The sequence below is a fragment of the Propithecus coquereli genome, unplaced genomic scaffold (assembly GCF_000956105.1).
Source record: "Propithecus coquereli isolate 6110/MARCELLA unplaced genomic scaffold, Pcoq_1.0 Scaffold9, whole genome shotgun sequence".
Taxonomy (NCBI): domain Eukaryota; kingdom Metazoa; phylum Chordata; class Mammalia; order Primates; family Indriidae; genus Propithecus; species Propithecus coquereli.
This window is the reverse complement of record NW_012155284.1, coordinates 7,271,337-7,294,037: the sequence shown is the minus strand read 5'-3', so window position 1 is coordinate 7,294,037 and position 22,701 is coordinate 7,271,337. Positions and strand designations below refer to the sequence as shown.

The 22,701-nt window shown below is 35.7% G+C and overlaps 1 protein-coding gene across 1 annotated transcript in view; it reads right to left on the bottom strand.

Moving 5' to 3' along the window:
• Nucleotides 1–22,701, bottom strand: part of ANKRD31 (ankyrin repeat domain 31) — a 137,129-nt gene that overhangs the window by 48,719 nt on the left and 65,709 nt on the right. Inside the window, exons 14-21 of the mRNA XM_012664486.1 lie at nucleotides 20,618–22,151; nucleotides 14,503–14,640; nucleotides 13,487–13,629; nucleotides 9,827–9,989; nucleotides 8,097–8,212; nucleotides 5,652–5,739; nucleotides 5,224–5,320; nucleotides 1,925–2,918 (exon numbers count right to left, since the gene is read on the bottom strand). Of these exons, the coding sequence (XP_012519940.1) occupies nucleotides 1,925–2,918; nucleotides 5,224–5,320; nucleotides 5,652–5,739; nucleotides 8,097–8,212; nucleotides 9,827–9,989; nucleotides 13,487–13,629; nucleotides 14,503–14,640; nucleotides 20,618–22,151 (3,273 nt within the window). The remainder of the gene's footprint in view (nucleotides 1–1,924; nucleotides 2,919–5,223; nucleotides 5,321–5,651; nucleotides 5,740–8,096; nucleotides 8,213–9,826; nucleotides 9,990–13,486; nucleotides 13,630–14,502; nucleotides 14,641–20,617; nucleotides 22,152–22,701) is intronic.

The window sequence follows — 22,701 nt, the reverse complement described above, 5'->3', positions numbered from 1 at the left end:
TTGGGGTTGCACTGAATTTTCCAGGCTGTTAAGCGGAGGAGGAGGGAGGAGGGGACGGGTATTTGCATACACAAAGAGTGCAGTGCGCACTACCCGAAGGATGGACATATTTGAAACTCGGACTTCGGGGGGAGGGGGGGCAAGGGCAACATACGTAACCTAAACATCTGTACCCTCATAATATGCTGAAATTAAAAAAAAAAAAACACAATGATAAACTACAACCCATCTGTACATGTTACATACATACACACATCTATACTACATGTTAGCATGACTAAAATTAAAAGGTTCATCTTATTAAGTGTTGGTGAGAATATGGAGGAACTAGAATTCTCATACACAACTAGTGGGAATGTAAAATGTTACAAACAACTTTGACAATTTCTTAAAAAGTTAAACGTACACCTACCACATGATTCATCCACTCTACTCCTAGGTATTTACCTCCTAAAATGAAAGTCTGTATCATACCAAAATTTGTACACCAATATTCATAGTAGCTTTATATGTAATAGTCAACAATTAGAAACAAGCTAAATATTTATAACAGGTGAATTAATAAACATAGGATGGCATACACATACAATGGACTACTATTCAGCAGTAAAAAAGGAATGAACTGCAGGTATATGCTACAACAAGGATGAAATTATGCTCAGAGAAAGAAGCCAGACAAAAATGAATACATACAGTATAATTCTACTTACATAGAATTCTTGGTAATGCAAACTAATATGCAGGAGCAGAAAGAAGGCCAGTAATTGTCTGGGGATGGGCAGGGGAGGGCAGGGGTAGGAAGGAAGTGTACCAAAAAGCACAAAAAACTTTTGGGGATGACAGATACATTCATTTCCTTGTTTGGGGTCACGGTTTCACAGATGTCAAACTTGTCAAACTGTATATTTTAAATATGTACAGTGTATTGTATGTCAATTGTATCTCAGTAAAGCTGTTAAAGGAAGAAAAAATAGCTGAAATGTGGAAAATGCAATTAAAATTTTATTATAGCTAATACAAAAAACTGTCCAAATTTGAATTATGTAACTAATTTACTAAAATTTGAGCTGCTTTGGCTAATTCGAGGTAAGTACTGCTTAACGATAAATTGGTTGACAGGTAAGCAAAGAGGAACATTGAGGGATCTGAGATCAAGCCACTAATTCAGTCACAAAACTATAATTTGGCAGTTTAAAATTAAAATATTTTGCTCCTAACTTATAAGTAAAGCTTATTACCCAGGAAAAGCCTTATTATCCAGAAATGGGAAGGATAGGAAATGGGTAATTCAGATTAAATTCCAGTTAGCCTGGAGTGATTTCTGTAGGATTGGTCCATAAGCAAAGAAGCGTTCAAGGACTCTGCAATCTTTGCCATTCTGAATTCCTCTTTCAAAAACTGAACATGGGGAAAGAAGAGAGGAAGCCTCTGTTGTAGGCATTTTAAAAAGAACCTTTTCTTTCCTCCTCTACTTTTATGCCTATGTGATATTGTTTTAATGGCATCACATTTACCCAAACTCTAAGTCATTCTTTGGTTCTAAATTGAGCTTCTGTGGAAGATGAATTTATACTTACCCCCTTTAGGGGATGCTTTATCAGTACAATGGTAGTTCCTAAAATTTTAAAACTAAAGACAGCTTCAATTTATTATTTTTGTGTTGCTCTTAAATTCTTCCTTCTGCAATAAAATTGACTAATTCTGGTCTGAGAACTCAAAGGAGCTTGTATTTAAAACGTATCAGAGCAATTCCAGAAGTATGATTTCACTTGCTAAAAATATAATGGTTGTGTCCCTCCACTTAGGAAGCCCAACCAAACCCCATTTCTCTAATCAGAGCTAAATGCGTACACTATGTGATAGCAACATTTACTCACTTGCTTATAAAATTTGCATGATTTTAGAGGAAGGAATAATAGCATACCTGTGTTCTGAATTCCAGAATGTTATTTCCTGGATTAATTCTTCCCAGTAATATCAAATCTTTTATCTGCATACATTTCTTTTTAGGAGCTGTACTGTAGTTTAAAGGCTTTTTTACAGTATGTTGATGTCTAGACCCAGAGGAAGAGGAGTTCTGGCTGCCATTTACATGTGGAACAGCAGAAGCTAATTTTTTAAGACATGCTTTCATTTCATGCACAGTATCGCTGCCTGAAACAGCAATCCCTTGATGTGCCAGGGATTCTGATGCCCCCCGAGGTGGTTGCTGGGAAGCTGCTTTCCTGTTTCTTCTTTTTGGATCATTGGAAAGGTCCTGATCGCAAACAACAGTTGATGGATGGACATCATTTTGGGCAAGTGCACTCGTGGTTTCTGAAATATCTAATGTGCCAGTTACTGCAGAAGAACTATAGAATTCATGCCTTTCGGCTGTAGTTTCTGTAAGATCATTTTCTTTTTGTGAATATTCTGTTTCAGGAATAAAAACAACAGGTTGGGATGGTAATTTAATCTCAGTGCCACCTGAATGTCTGGATTTTGATAACCCATCCAAGGTACAATCATTGACATTTTGTTTAGAATTTATCTTATTTCCAGAAAATTCTTCCCTTCTCACTGTCTCTGAATTTAGACAAATGGTGGTATTGTGGCTGTAATTGTAAGCTTCCACAGGCAACTGTGTTTCCTGCATGCTTCCACAAACAAAGCTGACAGGAGAAAGGGAACGTGATTGGGGTTGCACTGAATTTTCCAGGCTGTTAAGCTCTTGGATGTTCTTTTCACTGGAGATTTCTGAGCTGGGTGGTAACTTCCTTAAACCAAGACCAGATAATGATGTAACATTCTTATAGTTTTGAATTTTCAGGCTTATTTCTTTCTGTTTTTTTGCGGCAACTAAAAGGCTCTTCTGTCTTGTGGCCAGGTTGGCCAGTTGTTCTCTCAGGGCTCCATGCTTAAATGACTCTATGGATACCCTATAGGAAGAAACAGAAAGAGGAAAAAATACAATAACAGTAGAAACCTTTTCTTTAGCAGTAATTTAGATGCTAAAGATACTTCATCTCAACTTTAATCAGCTCAAAATACACAAAAGAATACTTTGCAATGTATTTCCTTTGAGAGCAAACTGATTCCTTTATTTAAGGTAAGTGAGTTTGCCTTTCTTTTAGGAGGTGATTGTGTGGTTATCCAGATTTTATAGTCATATCATTATTTATCAGTTGTGAGTCAACCCTAAAAGACAAACAAAACTTGAGTTATATCTATTAGTCTTTGGTTGGAAGGTAGCAATTGGTGGCTAAGGAGGATCACCATTCTTTAAGTTTGAGGTGTGCTAACTTGTTTAAAGTGGAAAGGTGTACTAGGAAGTAAAATCCGAAAGTTCCACTCAGGTTCCCTTTGACTATGAAGGACCAAGATTGTTTTGTGAATAATTGTATCTCAGCTAGACCTGAGAAATGTTAGTTCATCAAATAATTAATTGCACTTTGAACCTGTACTGAGACACTTGCAAGTCCAGAGGGACTACCCAGTCAAGCATCATCCTGTGCAGATCCCCAAACTTAATTTCTCAGGATCCTAAGGACTAAGGAAGAGGAAATGTCTTATCACACCTCTATACCTCTGTCTTTTGGTTTTGCCCACCCATCCCACATGGACCTTCAGACTATTAGACACTTTGTTTCCAGTGGTTTTCAAATTTTGGCCTCAGGACCTATTTATACTCTTAAAAATTATTAAGGAACCCAAAGAGCTTTTGTATTTATACATTATATCTATCAATATTTACTGTTTTAGAAATTAAAACTGAGAAATTTTTTAAAACAGAAGAATACACAAGCATACATTCCATTTGCCTTCAGAGTAATGATATTAATATCATTATACATCACATGGCCTCTGGAAAGTTCCATTGTACACTCATGAGAGAATGAGAGCCCAGAGGGCAAATAACATCTTAGTATTGTTATAAAAAATAGTTTTGAATTCATGGATACCCTGAAATGGTTTCAGAGATCCACCAGGGGTCCCTGGACCACTGTTTCAAGGAAAAGCAATAGTATAGCTAACTTGCCTCTCCTATCGAAGTTTAGAGTTGTTGATACTAAATTCCCAGCACACTGGATGTTAAAAGAAGTAGTATATGTAAGCGGAAAAAGCAGAAAAAAGAAGAAATTGGATTAGCAAACAACTGGTAGTATAAAATGCTAGATGCTGGACAGAGGAGAAAGAAAACAAGGAATAAATAATATCACACTTAAAACTACATGAAACAAGGAGTTCAGACAAAAAACAAAGGTGCTCTCTTTAGATACCCACATCAAGATGTGAAGTCTTATAGCAACATATTGATAAGGATGTGCACACTTAAAACTCCAACTGATCAGGAGCTTTCAACAATTCCAGGTAGAATACGTTGCTAACCATAGGACGCTAAAGAAAAATTGAAGCAACCCTCTCCAAAGTCCTCTAGAAAATTCCCTATAATCAATTACCATTTGTAGGTCATACACTTGCTTTATAGTGACAGGAGAACAAGTCAGGAAATAGAAAGAAACTTCTGATACTTATTCACAGGGAGAAAGTCAAAATAGGGATAAAATACAGTAGATTTATAAGTAAAAATAGAAAACTGATTTTTAAATAAGTTCAGAAAAAAAGTAAATATGTATTATTAATAATTATAGATGTCAAATGATTATAAGGTAAGAATATGTTAGGAAATATTTAGAAGTCTTGAATGTGAATAAGCTAAGTCAATGAAAAACAAATAAAAAATAATGTCCAAAAAAGAAAAGAATTACATAAAATTTTTTTCATGAAAAGAGGTATATAATATAACCAGGACAAAATTCCTTAAAGACTCGGAGATTTTGGAAATATAATAAAACACAAAATTAATCAACCAATTAATCAACTGCTTAGAAGGATGACATCTGTGATAGCAAAAAGAAAAAAAACTTTCAATGTAGAAAATTTGAGTGTGATAAGGAAAGAAATCTATCTGTGGGATTCATGACCAGAAGGGCTTTCATAAAAATTTTTCACTGTAGACAACCTTTTAAGATATTAAAATGTTCTTTTCTGAATATTTCAAGTAATAAAGTAGAAAAATATCTTTCCAGCAAGTATAATTCCCCATGGAGGTAACAGACAGCCTCAAAAAGTCATTTTTTGGTCTTAATGTTCGTATTGTTAAGAAAATCTAGGCCTCAGTATTGCAGCTATAAATGGATTAAATTGCAGAAACTCTAAAGGACTCTCATTTTTTTCACTTACCTGTATTTTTTAGCCAGATCATCCCTTTCTGCTTTCTGTTTGGCAAGCACACTATCCATAATCTCTTTTATCTTCAACATTTTCTCAATGTACTGTTCTAGAAATATGGTAATAAAAAGTTAGTTAATTGAGGGATAGTAAATGTTAAAATTTGGTCACACAGGATTTAGCCCCACTTTTAAATTTAAAAAGCCATTATTCCCTACCTTATTCCCCAATATTAATGGCCCAGATATCTAAATTAAGGCTTATTTAATTATGTTACTTTCAATGATAATTCCTGGAACTTTAAATACTCTTGCATAAAAATAGGAGACCACTTTTTCAGCCCTTGTGAGCTTTGAAGTAAACATGTACTTCAAGAAGATGAGGCAGCGATGACCTTGGATGTCTGAAATAATCAAACTTAAGTATGAGTCCATATTTACCTGCATCTTCAGGGTTTCTTATTTCAAATGCTAATAAATTTTCTTGTTTTTCTTCTATATCTTGCAGAATGGCACTGAGTGTCTGATGCTATCAGATAAAAATATTAGAAACTTCATTATAAGGGGATAGATGTGTTCTCTGATATGCCACTGACAATGCACAGTAAATAAAGTGCTAAAGAAAGTGCTCCTAAAAATGCTCATTTCTCTTTATGCTCAAAAATCTACTCATGCTTTGTGTAACTTAACTGTATAAATGTTGCAGATTTGGAAAAAAAGTAAACTTAAATATATCTTGATTTATGTAGATCTCCTGGAAAATAGAATGTAAGAACAGCAACCATATAAAAAAATCATAATTTCTCACTGACTTCTGTTAAAATTATAGTCATAGGAGAAAAAAATAAACAGCAAGAATATTAAAGATCACACACACGCAACAAGTTCACTTTAAGGTTTTATGACTCTCAATGCACACTATTAAAATCTCACATATAATCTTAGAAATACAAACACTACTCCCCCAAAAACTCACAATGGAGACTTAATACCACCCCTTCAAGCCCCTGTCAGTACTAATCTTCCTGCCTGGAATGCTTTCGGTTCACTCTGCCCAGATTGCTCTCTTTCTTATGAGAGACAGGATTGTGGAGTGGGCTCTGGAACAAACTACACTTCCTCAGTGTGAACCCTGGCTCCACCTCATCCTAGCTGGGCGACTCCAGCAAGTTACTTATCTGTGCCAGCATTAAGTAACACATGTAAAATGCTAAGGACAATGCCAGTACAAAGTAAGAGCTCACTAAAAACTGCTTATTATTATTGTATAAAACCCATCCTATATATAAAACTTCTGATTTATCTATTCCATACCAATTTCTCTTTTCTAAGAATTATTTAAGAATTTCATTGTGACATAATTTAGCATTATATATATAAAATACAATGTATAAGACATTATATAATATATGTTATCTTATACATTACATATTTAATATATAATATCTTACACATTATATTAATATTTCCTCATCAAGGCAAGAACACGGCTTTTATATTTGTGTACTGTTTCCACATAGCTGTTGCTCCATAAATGGTGACAGGACTGACCCATATTACCTATCCTTTAATATACTCTCAATACACATTCATTTCTAAAACATGTAGCTCCTCAAAGCTTTCTGAAGTAAGTTTCTCTGAAATTTTACTTTGTTGCCCTCAAGGGATATAAAAAATGTACATAATAAAATCATCTGATTATTTAGTAAGGCACTCTTACTGCTGTCATTTATTAAATGCATCAAAGTGAAACTATAAAATATAAATATGCAAAACAAATAAACAAACAAAACCACTAAGGTTTACCTCTTAATACAGTGGCTTATGAAAGCAAACTAAAGGCCTGAACTTGTGCCCCCAGCCAAGCCTCTATTCACAAAAGAAAACATCTTTTAGTGCCGACTTTCCCTTTTGTCTTGCTTTTCTTATGGATGCCATTAGTCTATTCAAAACACTTATTCAGGGCCTGGCGCGGCGGCTCACGCCTGTAATCCTAGCACTCTAGGAGGCCAAGGCGGGCGGATTGTTTGAGTTCAGGAGTTCGAAACCAGCCTGAGCAAGAGCAAGACCCTGTCTCTACTAAAAATGGAAAGAAATTAATCAGACAACTAAAAATACATAAATTAGCCGGGCATGGTGGCACATGCCTGTAGTCCCAGCTACTCGGGAGGCTGAGGCAGGAGGATTGCTTGAGCCCAGGAGTTTGAGGTTGCTGTGAGCTAGGATGACCCCACGGCACTCTAGCCTGGGCAACACAGTGAGACTCTGTCTCAAAAAAAAAAAAACAACACTTATTCAGCATCACTGAGGATGCTGCCTTGCTTAACAAGTTTGTGTCTAGTTAAGCTTTCTGTTTTTGTCAAACGTAGAATATCCCTCTCATCAATCAATATATATTTTATTGAGCAACCGTTATGTTATTTTTGTAAAAATCTACCTTTACATGGTGGATTTCACAGCAAATTCTATCACTTTAAAGCATTTGGGATCTAGAAAAGCTAAACCAGTTGCTTTCCTTTTCTCTGTGTGGGTTCCATCAACTTTTCCACATCCTATGTATCCTGGACACTTTTAGGGGTGAATGAAGACACACTCATACAGTGGCAGTGTCTGTGGGACAGGAAGTAGCCAAAATTCAAGCTAGGTGTAAAGGACAGCAGCTAATCCATAATTTTGTATTTAATGCAAATAATTAAGAGTTAACCATATAGCATATCTTCTTGGCTTATTCTGTTCAATTATGCTATCTTATTTTCTTATGGCAATCTTATTTTCAATCTGTGTATCCTTAAAATGAAAAGAAAGTTACCACTAGCCAATACCTGACTGGCCCAAAGAATGGCATTTTCTAGGCTGAAGAATGAAAAGAATTTCAACTTTACTAACCACAGGAAGGTTTTCTCTTGTTTCTCCTTGGTGTGAAAAGGAAGGTGGATCGACAGTTTTTCCATCACCACAAAAACCTTGTTTATGTCTTTTTAACCGGAGAGCAGGAATTTCTACTTTAAAAAATAAAATCAGAAAATATAATAAGAATGTATAAAAATTTAGCTTTTAGACCTTGGACATTTTGAGTGGGGAAAAAAAAGCAAGAGAAGAAAGAAAGAAAAGAAATTTAACAAAAAATTTAGCTTCATTTTATCAGTTTTAATGGTGACAGAGATGGGAAGGATAAATTAAGTCTACAATTATTATAATAGCTTCATGTTAATTAGCACCTCATTATTATTATTTATAGCTGACATTTACTGAGCACTTGTCACATGCTCGATGCCAAATACTTTCCTTGAATCATTTAATCTTCATATGAATCCTTTGAGGTAGGTAGTTTATTATACCCATTCTATAGAACAGGAAAGTGAGGCTTAGAGGGGTTCAGGAAGTTCCCCAACATCACACAGCTAGTATTGAAACCAGATTTTATCTGACTCCAAATTCTATGCTCTTAGTCTGTATGACTATGATTCGCTGCCTCTGTAAAGTTCTCTTGGACTCTCATCCCATTCTGGATTCTTTTTCTCCATATTACCATTATACCCTATATCCTTCGTCCCTCTTGGGTACTTGATCAAGGAAAACAAAAAACAACAGACATGTGGGAATAGATACAGCACTTTGTAACAGAGTGCCCAATAACTCCAAATGTTAGGCTTCTCTGGAAAGCCAAGCTGATCTAAATCATGGGGACCTTCAAATATGGTTATAGAGAGGGAGAGTGAAATAGCTGGGGCCCTGAGAAAGGCTCTGACCCTATGATTTTCTATATAGTAGCAGGCAAAGAAAAGAGGAAATTTGTACCAGTCTTGGCCTTGACCTACACGTGATCTAACCTGCTAGTAAAATATAACACAATGACTATCCTTGGCTTTGACCAATCATATCAGTAACTGTTCCCCTGAAAATCAACAGTTGGCAAGGATGTTGGTAGGTTAGAGAAGAAGTGTGTGACAGAGTTTCTCTCCCTAGCATTCTCCCTCATAGTGAGGGCAGGTATGTTCCTGAGTATCTTCTTCTGTGAGTCAAGGCTCAAGCATGAGGAAAAAGGAAGAACAATTGCTTCTCCTCAATACTTAATAAAATGCAAACTATTGCTAAAAAATGGTTTATAAAATTTTCCCCTATTCTTTTCACTATAATATATATTATATACACACAAGTATATTTGCTTAACAGATTAATACGCTAGTATTAGATTAGATTCTTGAAAAGTTGGCATAAGTCCAACTGATGTATAAATCATTATAAATTTTAAGTAATGAAGTCTTAGTTGCAAAGATTTCAGTATAATGTCACTCCTTTTCAGCCCCACTACAGGTAAACCAGTCTACTTGGTTTCAGTTACGTCTCTATTTCAAACCCAATGTTAGGGAGATTAGTGTTTGACTGATGAATGATATATGCTTCATTTCAACATGTCATGCCAATGCAATAGGATCATATGATTTATAAATTAAATCAATTTGAAAATGCTAATTTCTAAAAATAAATAACTTTTTAAGAGTTTAATAAACACAGGACACATCTATACTCTACAAATTAGAAGATTTTATTTTCCTAAGCAAAGGCATACTTGGTATATACCTGTATAAAATAGCAAACAATACTGATATACATACCATTGATTGTAACATTACTCTCTTCTCTATGATTGATCTCAATAGCACCGTAAGATTTTAACAACTCTTTCATTTTTTCATCATCTGCCTCATCCAAAGCAGTCTTCTGTTTTTGATTTTTTTGATTAGGGTTTGCTCCATTTTGTAGTAGAATCTCAGCTGCCTATAAGGTATTTTTTCAAAGTTACCTCTACAGACACCTAAGATGAACCATTTCTACTTTCATCACAAGACACTACTACCAAGCATTAAAAGTTACGGAAAAAAGTTTTCGAATTCTGGTCAAGAAAATTTTTTATTTAAATTTGATATAATCAAATATAGTTGATTATATGTATTTGATATAGGAATCAATATTTGGTATATCAATCAAAATGATTGATATATTTGTCCTGATTGGTCCTCAAAAAGGAATCAAACACAATGACATGAAAGTATAATATGCTACCTTCATTACAGTAAGAGGTAGGCATGGGTAGGTCCAGTTCTAGATCAGTACTGCCCAGTAGAACTTTCTGGCACAATGAAATGTTCTATTAATATATCTGCTCTGTGCAATAGGGTAGCCACTGGTCTCATATGGCTCCTGAGCATTTGAAATGTGGCTGATGTAACTGATGAAATAAATTTTTTATTTTATCTAATTAATTTAAATTTAAATAGCTAAAAGAAGCTAGTAGCTACCATATGGGATAGCACAGGTCTAGATACTGTGCAGATTAAGCCACTTGTATATAAATGTGGAATTATTGGTACCCAGAATGATTTACCCTATTTCTTTAACATAGCTTCTTGCTCTTCCCCAAGGTGCTGGAGGATGGAATAGAAAAGGGGGCAAGAGTTGCTTCAGGATTATATTACATTATAAACTGTATTATAAATTGCCATTAGACATAATTGAATAAAGTTCTATTAATAGTTGGACTATATTTTAGGTATACTACTTGTTCAAGAGGTTTTGTGAACTAGCTTAGGAACCTAATATCCATTCTAATATTCTCCCTATGGAAATATGTGCCCTAAATAACAGACTTATATTCACAGAATATTAAAGATAGAGGGAAACTTAGAAATAATCTTCTGCAACCCCATTATTTTAAAGAAAAGGAAACTAGGGTCAAAGAGGTTGTGACATTTTTTTGAGAAGAAAAGTTTCTAGTGTAAATAAGATTGCTCTGAGTAACTCAAAGCCCCAGGGTGGCATACGCTGGCACTGGTGTTAGCAGATCCAGGCATGCTGATTCTTGGGCCTCTAAGCAGCTTGTTTGGGTGCTTCCAGTGGCAGCAGTGGACCAGGCAGGTGGGACAATGCTTGAGCCCCTGGGTATTGGGTGTGACGGTATGGGCGATGGCAGTAGCAGTGGTGGGACAACGCTCTGGCTCCCAAGCAGTCCATACTGGCATTAGTGGCTGCAATGGGCTGAAAAGGGCAGTCCCCAAGCCCACAGGTAGTGTATGGGTGTGGGTGCCAGCTGTGGTGGTAGCTGTAGGTTGGGTGGGCCTGTTCTCAGGCCACCAGGAGAAATGCTCAGGTGTCAACTGTGAGGGATGGGCAGTGTGAGTCCCAGGCCCCTAGATAGATAGCATGCTTGAGCACTTGGGGGTTGGAGGGTAGAGCTAGGCCAAGTGGATGTGATCCATTTTAAATTAATTTTTATATATGGTGAAAATTAAGGGTTCATTTTTTTGAGGTTCATTTCTTTTCTGCAAATCGAAATGCAAGGGTTCTAACTCCTTATGTTGAAAGAGTATCCTTTTTCTATTGAACTGCCTTTGTACCACTGTCAAAAACCAACTGACTACATATGCAACAGTCTTTTTCTAGATACTTTATTCTGATCAATTGTCTGTATGTAAAACTCAGTGGTTCTCAACTGGGGATGATTTTGTGCCCCAGAGTACACTCAGGAATTTCTGGAAACATTTTTGTTTGTCATAACTGGAGAATGTGGGTGCCACTGGCATGTAGTGGGTAGAGGTCAGATATGCTACTAAACATCTTACAATGTATAGATAGAACAGTACACCACAGTAAAGAAATACCTAGCAACAAATGTCAGTAATGTCAAGGTTAAGAAATCCTGGTCTACACTGGTATAATAAATCTTAGCCACAAGCACAACTATATACTAAGTTCTATAAGTCCTTCTAACAAATCTCCAAATGTAGGGGTGATATTGGTGACTCTCAACACAAATACAAACAAGAGAATTAACTCTTTGTTTTATGTGGCATTTTTCAGGATAATGTCCAAAAACTTGATTTTCCCACCATGACATTTTGACCCTTATTTAAGTGGTTTCACTTTGAGTGGCCTTTTACCCCGTACAAATAACCAGTCGGTTCATCACTTTAATGATTCTGTTTTCTTTCTTCATTTTGTAACCATATAGCCTTGAGAATTTGTCTATTCTTTTTAAATTTAAATATCTTAAAGGCAAAAGGGCTTCTTTTAGTCAAAAGAAGTCACACTGGATATTAGACTACTCACTCTGGTATTATTCTTAATCATTAGTTCACATCTCTTTTCTCTACAAATCATAAATTCAATAATACCATCCCTTTACATGACTATCTTTAGGCTGAAAACAGCAAAGATATACTTTCGCAAAATTAAATAAAAGTTAACAGGCTCAGTTGGGAATAGTGGTACATGCCTGTAGTCCCAGCTTCTCTGGAGGCTGAGGTGGGAGGATCGCTTGAGCCCAGGAGTTCAAGGTCATGGGCAACACAGTGAGACCGCATCACCAAAAAAAAAGTTAGCAGGTTCTTAAAAATATACAGAGACAGATAAATAGGTATTCATGAGGGATCCAAGGAGTTTTTTTATATGAACCCTGCTTTTATATTGTTGTTGGTAGTGGTTTCCTTAACTATTTTTTCAAAATCAATAGTTATCCCTGAAGTCTATATCTCCTATTGATAACAATAAAAGTTTTCTCACAAAATTTATCAAACAAAAAGATGAATTTAAAAATGTGAAGAGTTTTAAGGTCTAGATTTGAAATTCAATATCACTAAAATAATGACCCTAGTAATCTCTTGTGATATTTTTACCACGGCTGCTTCATAATGAAAAACAAAGGAGAAAAGGACACATTAAACACTCGGGAAATAAGCAACTCATGTGTCTGTCACAAACCCATTGAGAAATTCTCAGTTAAAAAAAAGTCTAGCTGTCACATGTATCATCACTATAATTAGACTCTTGTGCACAATAGCACATCATCTTAGACAATTAAAAATGGGATGTATTACAAAGAGTGCAATGCGCACCATCCAAGGGATGGACACGCTTGAAACTCGGACTTGGGGGAGAGGGAGGAGGCAAGGGCAACATACGTAACCTAAACATCTGTACCCCCATAATATGCTGAAATAAAAAAAAAATGGGATGTATTAGACTTATAGCCTGTGTTTATTCTGACTTTCTTTTGACTTACATGAATTATATAATGAAGAAACAATGGAACAATGATTAAAATATATATTGATTTTCCAATCCATATACAATATTGTATTTTCATTTGTAATTTTAAGCAGGTTTTAAAAAGTAATTGTTTTAAGGAATCACTTTATTTTTAGTTTAAAATATTTTCATTTTTTTCACTCATTTTCCTAAGAAAAAGCAACAGAAACCTAATCTGATGTGTACTGTACCTTTAAATGATTGCTTGCAACAGCATCATGTAAGGGCAGAATTCCATCTAGATTTTCACTATTAACATTAGCACCAGCTTTTAATAATTCCACAATTATATCAGCAGATCCCTCATGAGCTGCCTCATGAAGTGGTGTCCAACCTAAAAAAGGAAAAAGAAAAAAGAAAAAAAAACCAAGACCAACCCTGCTCCTTACAAATTGACATTCATGTAGTATCTTTGTATTAGGTTTTGTTGCATTAACTGAATTAATATCTATACTGATTCATATGCATATACTAAGTTTTGGACAAGAAATAATACTGAAAACTATGGGTTTAAAATGTGTAAGTTTCATTTCTGAGAAAAGATTGATCTGTTATACTTGATATAAATGCCAAAGCAGAAGACTCATAGAATGTAAAACATAATGACACCGGAGTAAATACTAATCATTTCAATTTGTTTCAACTCAGGCATTAAAATGTCTGACTTTCATCTTCATATCTTTGTATTGTCACATTTCTCTTTTAAAATGACATCTAATGTGACCAATCTTTGAGTTTCTCCCTGTGGAAGTCATCACACAAGATTCTTTTGTGCTTAAGCAAAATGTTAGAAGATAAATTTTTAAAATGGAGGTTTAGAATAAAAATAAGGGAAGATTAAAAAAAAGGAACAGTATAAAGAAAAAAGGAAAGAGAAGAAAGGACAGTAAAATGAGAAAATGTTGTAATCTCTCCAAGGTTAGGGGATGGAATTAAGGTTTCCAAGGAAAAGGCTTAACTCCCTTCACTCCTCATTCTGTATACCCTCTCTGAACGCTCTCAAATGTATGTTAAAACTTTTTCAAAGGAGAAAGTTATTTTAGCAATGATAAATCTTACTATTCGACTAAATAATAATATAGCTTTAAAAAGATTGTTCAAAGTTATCAGTTACATACTAGCTAGCATCAAATTTGGGAGGGGGTGTTGAAATGTGTGTTTCAATGAGTTCAAATTATAGAGACAATTAAACTAAAAGGATCTAAACCTGCATTATCTTTTAGATTCACATCTGCTCCAGATTCTATTAGAGCTTTCACCACAGACAAATTTCCTCTTCTGGCAGCCACATGAAGCCGGCTTTCGCCTCTAGCATTCCTCTTATTGATCCCAGCTGTTTTCATTCCTGTAAATTTGCCAAGCAAAACAGAGGCCTCTTTTCTACCAAATGCTGATTACTATAAAGGATCTTAGAAAACAACAACTTCCTCAAAATATCATAAGTAGAATGCACTACACAGAAACATACATCAATTAATATTATCATTGCTGTTATTGTTTTAAAGTATAACTTGTGATGAAATTAGACAGCATCCAAGCACAGTACTTGCATTCATTCTAGCAGTTGATTAGTCACTCTATCAAACATTTAATTAAAACATACTTGCTTCAGTTCTACACTTACCTCATTTTCGGTAGTTGTTTAGCAATGTATAAAATTTTTCTTAAAATCAACTGTGATATTATAAAATCCTCTTTCTACAGCTGTTTTTTATTTCAATGGGTGTATTCCTAATCACACAGATACCACGTACCAATCTATGGCCTACTGGGTTTTCTATTTTTCCTTCACAAAAAAGTAGTATAATATCATTGTTCAAAGATTCTTTTTTTATTTAATCTTTTATTTGCAAGTTAGAGAGACTTAAGTTGGAACTAAAAGTAATAGACTGATCATATGTTTTTCCCCCATTTCCTGTTAAACCAAGCCAAAATGACAGTATCTTGTTAACAAAAAAACACCAAACTCCGTAAAGTAATTTTAAAGAGATTTACTCTGAGCCAAATTTGAGGATCATGACCAGGAGTCACGCCCAAGAAGCCTTGAACAAGTGGACTCGCTATGGTTGGGTTACAATTTGGTTTTATACATTTCAGGGAGATAGGGGTTACAGGTAAAGTCATAAATCAATACGTGGGAGGCATACATTGGTTTGCCTCTCAATCTGTACATTGGTTTGCATACATTGGTGGGCCATCTCCGGGGCGACAGGGGTGCTTACAGGTTATAGATAGGTTTAAAGATTCTTTGGCTTGTAATTAGTTAAAGACATGAAGCTTTGTCTAAAGGCTTAGAATGTTTTAACATAAGGAGCTGTTCATCAGAGATAAGTCACCAGACATAGATTTGTTTTGTAAATTGAGGACCTGCAGGTTTGTCTTGCATACCCTTAGGCCTGTTAATGGGTTACAAAGGATGTCCCTAAGAAGGAAGGGGGGCATGATGAGGCATGTCTGACCTTGCTCCTCCTGGCAGGCAATTTAGTTTTAGGATATTCCTTGGGCCATGAGGGGGTCCATTCAGTCAGCCAGTGAGGGGGGTGAGCCTTAAAATTTTATTTTAGTTCACAAAAAGAATTCTAAAAGTACCATATAAAGAAAATAGAAGAGGAAACAATAGAGGACAAAGACTTCAACAAATTTTGGGGAACTGGAAAGTCACTAATGGAAAGAAGTGAACTGACTTGGCAAAGTGGGGAATGCTCCAACCCAAGAGTCTGCAAAGAGAATTATAGAGAAAGAGAGCCAATCTGTACCCAGGCACTCAGCACTTGGGGACACTAGGTGCCATGGAAGGCAGGTACGTGGAATGGGGCTGGAAACAGGGAGACTGACTAAAAAGTTTACATACAGAAAAGTTGGAACTCCAAGTTCCTTTCCCTTCCTAAATTGACTCCTCTTATCCCAGTTCCCCAATCCAAAACCAGGAATCTGAAGGTTTCTTTTTCTATAGAAACTGTATCAGAGAAGCTTCAGATTGAGAGGCAAGGCAAAATAAAGAGTTAGGGTGATGAAACAGAAAAGAATATTCATTAAATCTGTAGTGTCAGTATCACTGATTTGCAAATTCTCCAGCCTACCCCAAACCTACTCTGGAGGGCAGACTCTAAAATGGCTCCTAATAATCCTCATCTTCTGGTATTTATGGATTTGTGTAATCCCGTCTTCTTGAATAACTCACTTCTAATCAATAGGATATCTCAACATTGAGAGGGTATTTCACTTTCTTGATTAGGCTGTAAGAGATTGTAATGTTTTCTGTCCTGCTAGCAGACTTGATCTATTGGATTCAGTCTGTATGCTTTGATGATACAAACAGCCATGCAGAGAAGCCCACGCAGCAAGAAATTGAAAATGGCCACCAGCCAACAGCCAGCTAGGAACTAAGGCCCTCAGTCCAACTAGCCTCGAGGAACTGAATTCTGCCAACAACCACATAAGCTTGAAAGTAGATCCTTCCCTAGTCCAATCTTCAGATTAGACCTCGCTCCTGGCCAACACTTTGACTGTAGCTTAGGAAAGTTCCTGTCAGAGGACCTGGCTAAGTCATGCCCAATTCCTGATCTACAGAAACTATGTGATAATAAATGTGTATTCTTTTAAACTATTAAGTTTGTGGTAATTTGTTATGTAGCAACAGAGACAACTAATACAACGATTAAATCAGATCCTTTGAGGGTAGGGCCCAGCAATCCGTGTATTAACAAGTTTTTCAAATGATTCTGATGCAAACTAAGGTTTGAGTACCATTGCATTAAATTTTGGGACCCTTCCTGCCCTATTTCCTAAATGTCATCCACTATGCATATAATTTCTTCAGGGCAAGAGATAAAAACTTAGAGGATTATTCTCTAAAAAATAGATTCCTGGGTTACATGAATCACAGGGAAGACTGATAGTCTCAGTTGACATCCAGCAAAAACATAGTGCTCTTTAGAGATGGGTACTCAGAAATTCTTTATTGGAAGAATTAAAGGCACACATACACACACACACACACACACACACACACACACACACACACACAGAAAATAATTGAAAGTCAAAATATCTAAGATGGTTGGGCCTGGAGATTACAAGGCTGAACTCAAAAATCTCTCCCAATTAATTCTTACTGTGGATGTTAGAGATCTTTTTACCTTGCTCCTGAGTTGTCTGTAGCAAGGAAGGTAGCCATGTGATAAACATTGTGGAGCAAAAACTCAAAAATAATGCAATGTTACTGTCATGATAAGTTTCTACAGTATTTAATTGAAAATTTAAAATAAAATCTGGCAGAAACTCAAAAGGAACCAAACAGTACTTACACTAAACCTCTTCATGAAGTCCACTGTGGTTTGGAATCTGGTTACTACTAGTAAGTACAATGTTATTAAGAAATACTCAGATTTCTGTTCCCTTGTATGTAACCAGTTTTTCTTCTCTGGAAGCTTTTAGGATCTTCCATTTAGCCCTGTTGTGAAATTTCACAGTGAGGTGCCTTATTCACTGTACTGGACACTTAGTGGGGCCTCTCAATATAGAAACTCCTGTCTTTTCATTGCTTGTATTATTTCTTTGATGACTTCTTCTCCTGTTCACTGTTCTCCCTGGATTTCTTGGAATGATTTTCCAATATGTTTATCTTTTCTCTCCTATTTTCTAGCTTTTTCTTTTTTTATTCTTTGTCGGAGACTTGTAAAACTTTACCTTTTAACCCTGCCATAGATATCTATATTTTTTTTTTAATTTCTCCTATATTTTTAATATCTAAGACCTCTGTGTTGTTCTCTGTTCCTTCTTTTCTATACTTTTTTTTTTTTTTATGTTTTAGATATTTCCTGATTCTTACATTGTTTCTGTTACTTCTGATTTCCTTTGGTCTGTTTAGTTTACTTTGGGGCTTTCTGCAAATATTTGTCAATCTTTGGCTATCCTTTCGTATTTAAAAGAAAGAAACTAAAATCCTGATTGGAAATCTGTGGAAAGTGAGAGGAGTGTGCAGAATTCTGCACCTGGTTGAATTCACTATTGGGTGATCAGGAGTTAAGCGGGCCTTTGTGTTAGGGAATAGACGTCGATATCTGCAATGCTTACCTCTGGGGCAATTCAACTCTCTGCTCAAGTGGCTTAAGGTCTAGCGGAGTTACAGACATGCAAAAGATTACATTTAAATATGAATAAGTGCTGCTAGGAAGGTATATAGTTTCCTGTGCTAGCTGTAACAAATTACGATAAACCGAGCGGTTTTGTTTTTTTTTTTTTTGAGACAGAGTTTCACTCTATTGCCTGGTTGCCTGGGCTAGAGTGCCGTGACATCAGCCTAACTCACAGCAACCTCAAACTCCTGGGCTCAAGCGATCCTCCTGCTTCAGCCTCCCGGGTAGCTGGGACTACAGGCACGTGCCACCATGCTCGGCTAATTTTTTCTATTTTTAGTTGTTTGGCTAATTTCTTTCTATTTTTAGTAGAGACAGGGTCTCGTTCTTGCTCAGGCTGGTCTCAAACTCCTGAGCTCAAGCAATCCTCCCACCTTGGCCTCCCAGAGTGCTAGGATTACAGGTGTGACCACCGCGCCCGGCCAAACTGGGCAGTTTAAAACAATGTATTCTCTCATAATTTGGAGACCAGAAGTCCAAAATCCAAGTGTCAAAAGGGCTACACTCCCTCAGAAGCTCTAAGGGAGAATCCTTCCTTGCCTCTTCCAGCTTCTGATGGCTGTCAGCATTCCTTGGCTTCCTTGGCTTGTGGCTACATTACTCCGTTGCCCCTATCTTCATATCATCTTCTCTTCTTCTGTGTCTCAAATCTCCCTATCTTTTTTGTAAGGATACTGATATTAGATTTAGGGGCCACCTGGATAATCCAGGATGATCTCCTTATCTCAAGGTCCTTAACTTGATTACATATGCAAAGACTCTTTTTCAAAAGAAGATAATAGACACTCCTTTACCATGCAAGATAATATTCACAAGTTCCACGGATTAGGAAAGGACATGTTTTGGGGGCCATCATTCAACCCACCATAGGAAGTAAGTATAAGAAGGGCTACCTTTTACATGAGAGGGGAAAAATAGGGGAAGATTCATAGAGAATGCCTAATCCAGTGCCCTTCCTACCTCTTAATAGACAGCAGATAAATCAACTTCTAACTTGAAGTGGACCAGCCTATTGTTCATCACACAACTATCTACGAGAACTATCAAAGGATAGTTAGCATGTCCATACTGCCAAACACACACAGTTCATTCATCTATCACAAAGAAACTAGTGGCTATTCTTCTTTAATTTCTCTTATGTTGAAAGGGCTGAATGGAAGTATCTAAGGGATCTGGTACAATTTATCTCTGTTACCCCCACTGAATACTGCTGCTGTCTCTGTTGTTTACCCTATCTCCTCTAACATAAAAAACTAGAAGTCATAGGCAGAAATACATTGGGAGGCAAGAATACATTTGAAAATTAATGTATTCTCAAGTGGTGCCTTAACAGCAAATATCTCTGAAATCTTATAACTTAGTGAGTACCTAAAAAAATAAACAGTATATCTGAAAGTTTAGAAATTGTCTGAGTAGAGTGGATTTGCTAGGCTTGATTATATGTAAACTTTTACCTATACAATGACACAAATACAAACCTTGGTTGTAGGTAGCTTTCAAGAAACTTTGCCTTTTTCTGAAATTCTGAACTTTTCTGTGTTCCTGGGTATTAGTAGGTATATGAATTTCTGACTCAGTTTTTTTTTTCTCCTTACAATTTCTTGTATTATGTTCATCTCCATTGATATTATAAATTAATTCCTCAACTGAAACACAAACATTTTACAGTATCAGTGTTGTAGTTCTCCTTACTGGTTGGTTATATGACTAGAAAAGAAAATTCACACTTTCTTAGAGTTTCTGTTCTCTAAATAAGCCAGACTGTTTAAGGGAATGGAAGCTTTTAAAAATGTTTTTATATGACAAACAAAGTTTGTTGGCTAAAATTCTAATGGGAATTCAGTGAATAGTTTAAATCAATAGAGCCAATGATTTCCTGCTATTAAAATGTTGTTAGGTTTCCTGATAATAAATAAGTACTATATTAAAAAGAAACAAAAATAGAAATACTGTTTATTAACTTCTGTCAATATCAGTTTAGCAACCATCTTTGATAATGATGGTTAGACTTTCAAAGTAAACACTATTACTTAACTACTAGTCTTAGCAGCATCACAAATCATGGCCAACATATCCTCATTTTTCTCAGTTTGGGCACAGGTTGAGTGAAATTCAGTTGAAAATGTCTATAAAAATAAGTAAATCTATAGAAAATGTATACAAATTGAGCAAGACTACTAATACCTGGTTGGTGAGACGTTTCCTTCTCTTCTCTTTGACCAAGTGGTGTGATGTTGGTCAATTCTTTATTGATATGGTCAGTAGAATGAAAATCTATATTATGTATGGTCCTGTTCTCTGGAAGATTTTGTCTTTTTTCAATTTCAGTTATTTCTGTTACTTGAGAATCAACAACTGTGGATAAAGGCCCATTTAAAGAACTTGTTTTCTGGCCTTTGTCAGTGTAATTCCTTTCAGTGTCTTGTTTCTTTGTCACCTTTTCCACAATATGTACATCTGTTTGATTCATTAAAGGAGCTGGTGCTCCGGGGCTATAATCCTGAGGCTTTTTGAATAGCTCCACATGACTAGTCAACTTTGAAACCTCATGTTTTGAAAGTGTTCTCATACAAGCCAGGGAAGTTTGCTTAAGATTGCTGTTTGAGTGATCAAAAGAAGTTCCGTATACACATTGTTCAAAATTTGTAACATGTTGTTCAGAAATGACTGTATTATCGGAATCAGAAAAATTAACAGCTTCCTGTTGTGGAAGTGTGGTTAGGCTGCCTGCTTTTAACTCATTTTCCTGTGATAAATGGCCTTCAGAAGGTGAAAATTGTTGAAAAGCCATTTCTTCTCGATTTGTTGTATTTTCTTTATCATTACAGTGGTTTTTGCAATCTGTGGAACATATCACCTTTTCAAATGTTACAGACTTCTCAGAGATAGAGCAATCACTATCATCATCATCATCATCATCATCATCAAAATTTTCCTTTATAAAAGACAGGAAAGAATTTTCCCATTTATTAATAAGGCTCTCATCTTTTTCAACTGAGTTACTGTTTTCATGAGATTTATAAGGGCTACTGTGTTGCTCTTGGAGAGTATGAGGCTGTTGATCTGTAGTAACAAGTGGCAACTTAATTTCTTTATGTAATGACAGTCCTGAGAGAGAAACGGCTTCAGTTTGATCAACAGATTCTAATTCCAAGAACTGTGCTTCTTGACTATCTGACAAATCTATGCTCTGGATATGTGTCTCTTTGGAAACTGAACAAGCCTCAATATTGTTATCTAATTCATTTTTCAGGCTTGACAGAGTTGGGCTGGAATGTTCATATGCCTCTTCTGGAAGGTCATCAATGGTTTGCAGGTTATGCTGTCGACGAGTAACCAATCTGTTCATTCTCCTGGAAGAAGAGACAGCTAGTGCCTTTCTTGGATTGCTGTCTCCATCATCTGCTTGAGTCATTTTATGTTGTGTGTTTCTTCTTCCTTTACCTTTAGACAACTTTGTGCTGGGATCTTTGATATTATGAAGATTGCCTTTTCTGAGTCCTGTAGAGTATATTTGGTTACCAGTTGATTGTTTATGCTTGGATTTACACAATTTTGTGTTTTCTGAATCTTTCTGGTAACATTCATATACATCTTCTTTATTTATAAATAAACCCTCTTTGTTTCCTTTGTTGATTTTTATGTGTTCTGGCTTCTGTCTGTTGGAATTTTCATTACAAACAAACCAAATGCGATTTTTAGAACTGAATTTTGGTTTCTATAGAGACAAAATATATAGTTAGCTTTAATTTTCAGCTGTAGTTCTATATTAAATATAATTTGCATTGTTGATATATCAAACTATTATTCCATTCAATTTTATGTTTTGATCTAACCACAGGACCTACAGGGATATATCCAACCTGTTATTTCAAAAAAGTAGACAAATACAAGAAAGGCAAATATAACAGATTTAGACTCAGTATGTATACTAATCTTTATTTCCTACTGTACATTTTAATTCCTTTTTACACTACTAATCTTATTAAATATAATAAAAAATTTAATTTACTTAATTTGTATAGGCTTTTAAACTAATTAGATCAAAGTTTCCTTTACAAGGAAATGCTTTAGAAACACTCTCTTCTCCCAATTGTTATACAGTTAGACCTAGAATTTGGAGAGTTTCTTCCTCTGGTATCTGGAAGAACTACAGGTAGAGCAGTGGAAAAGGGATTTAAATATAAGAAGACAGATACAATCCTAAATTGGCATGAAAGATTATTGTGGGCTGCTAAGATTAAAATAGGAACGTTGCTTCCTCTCAC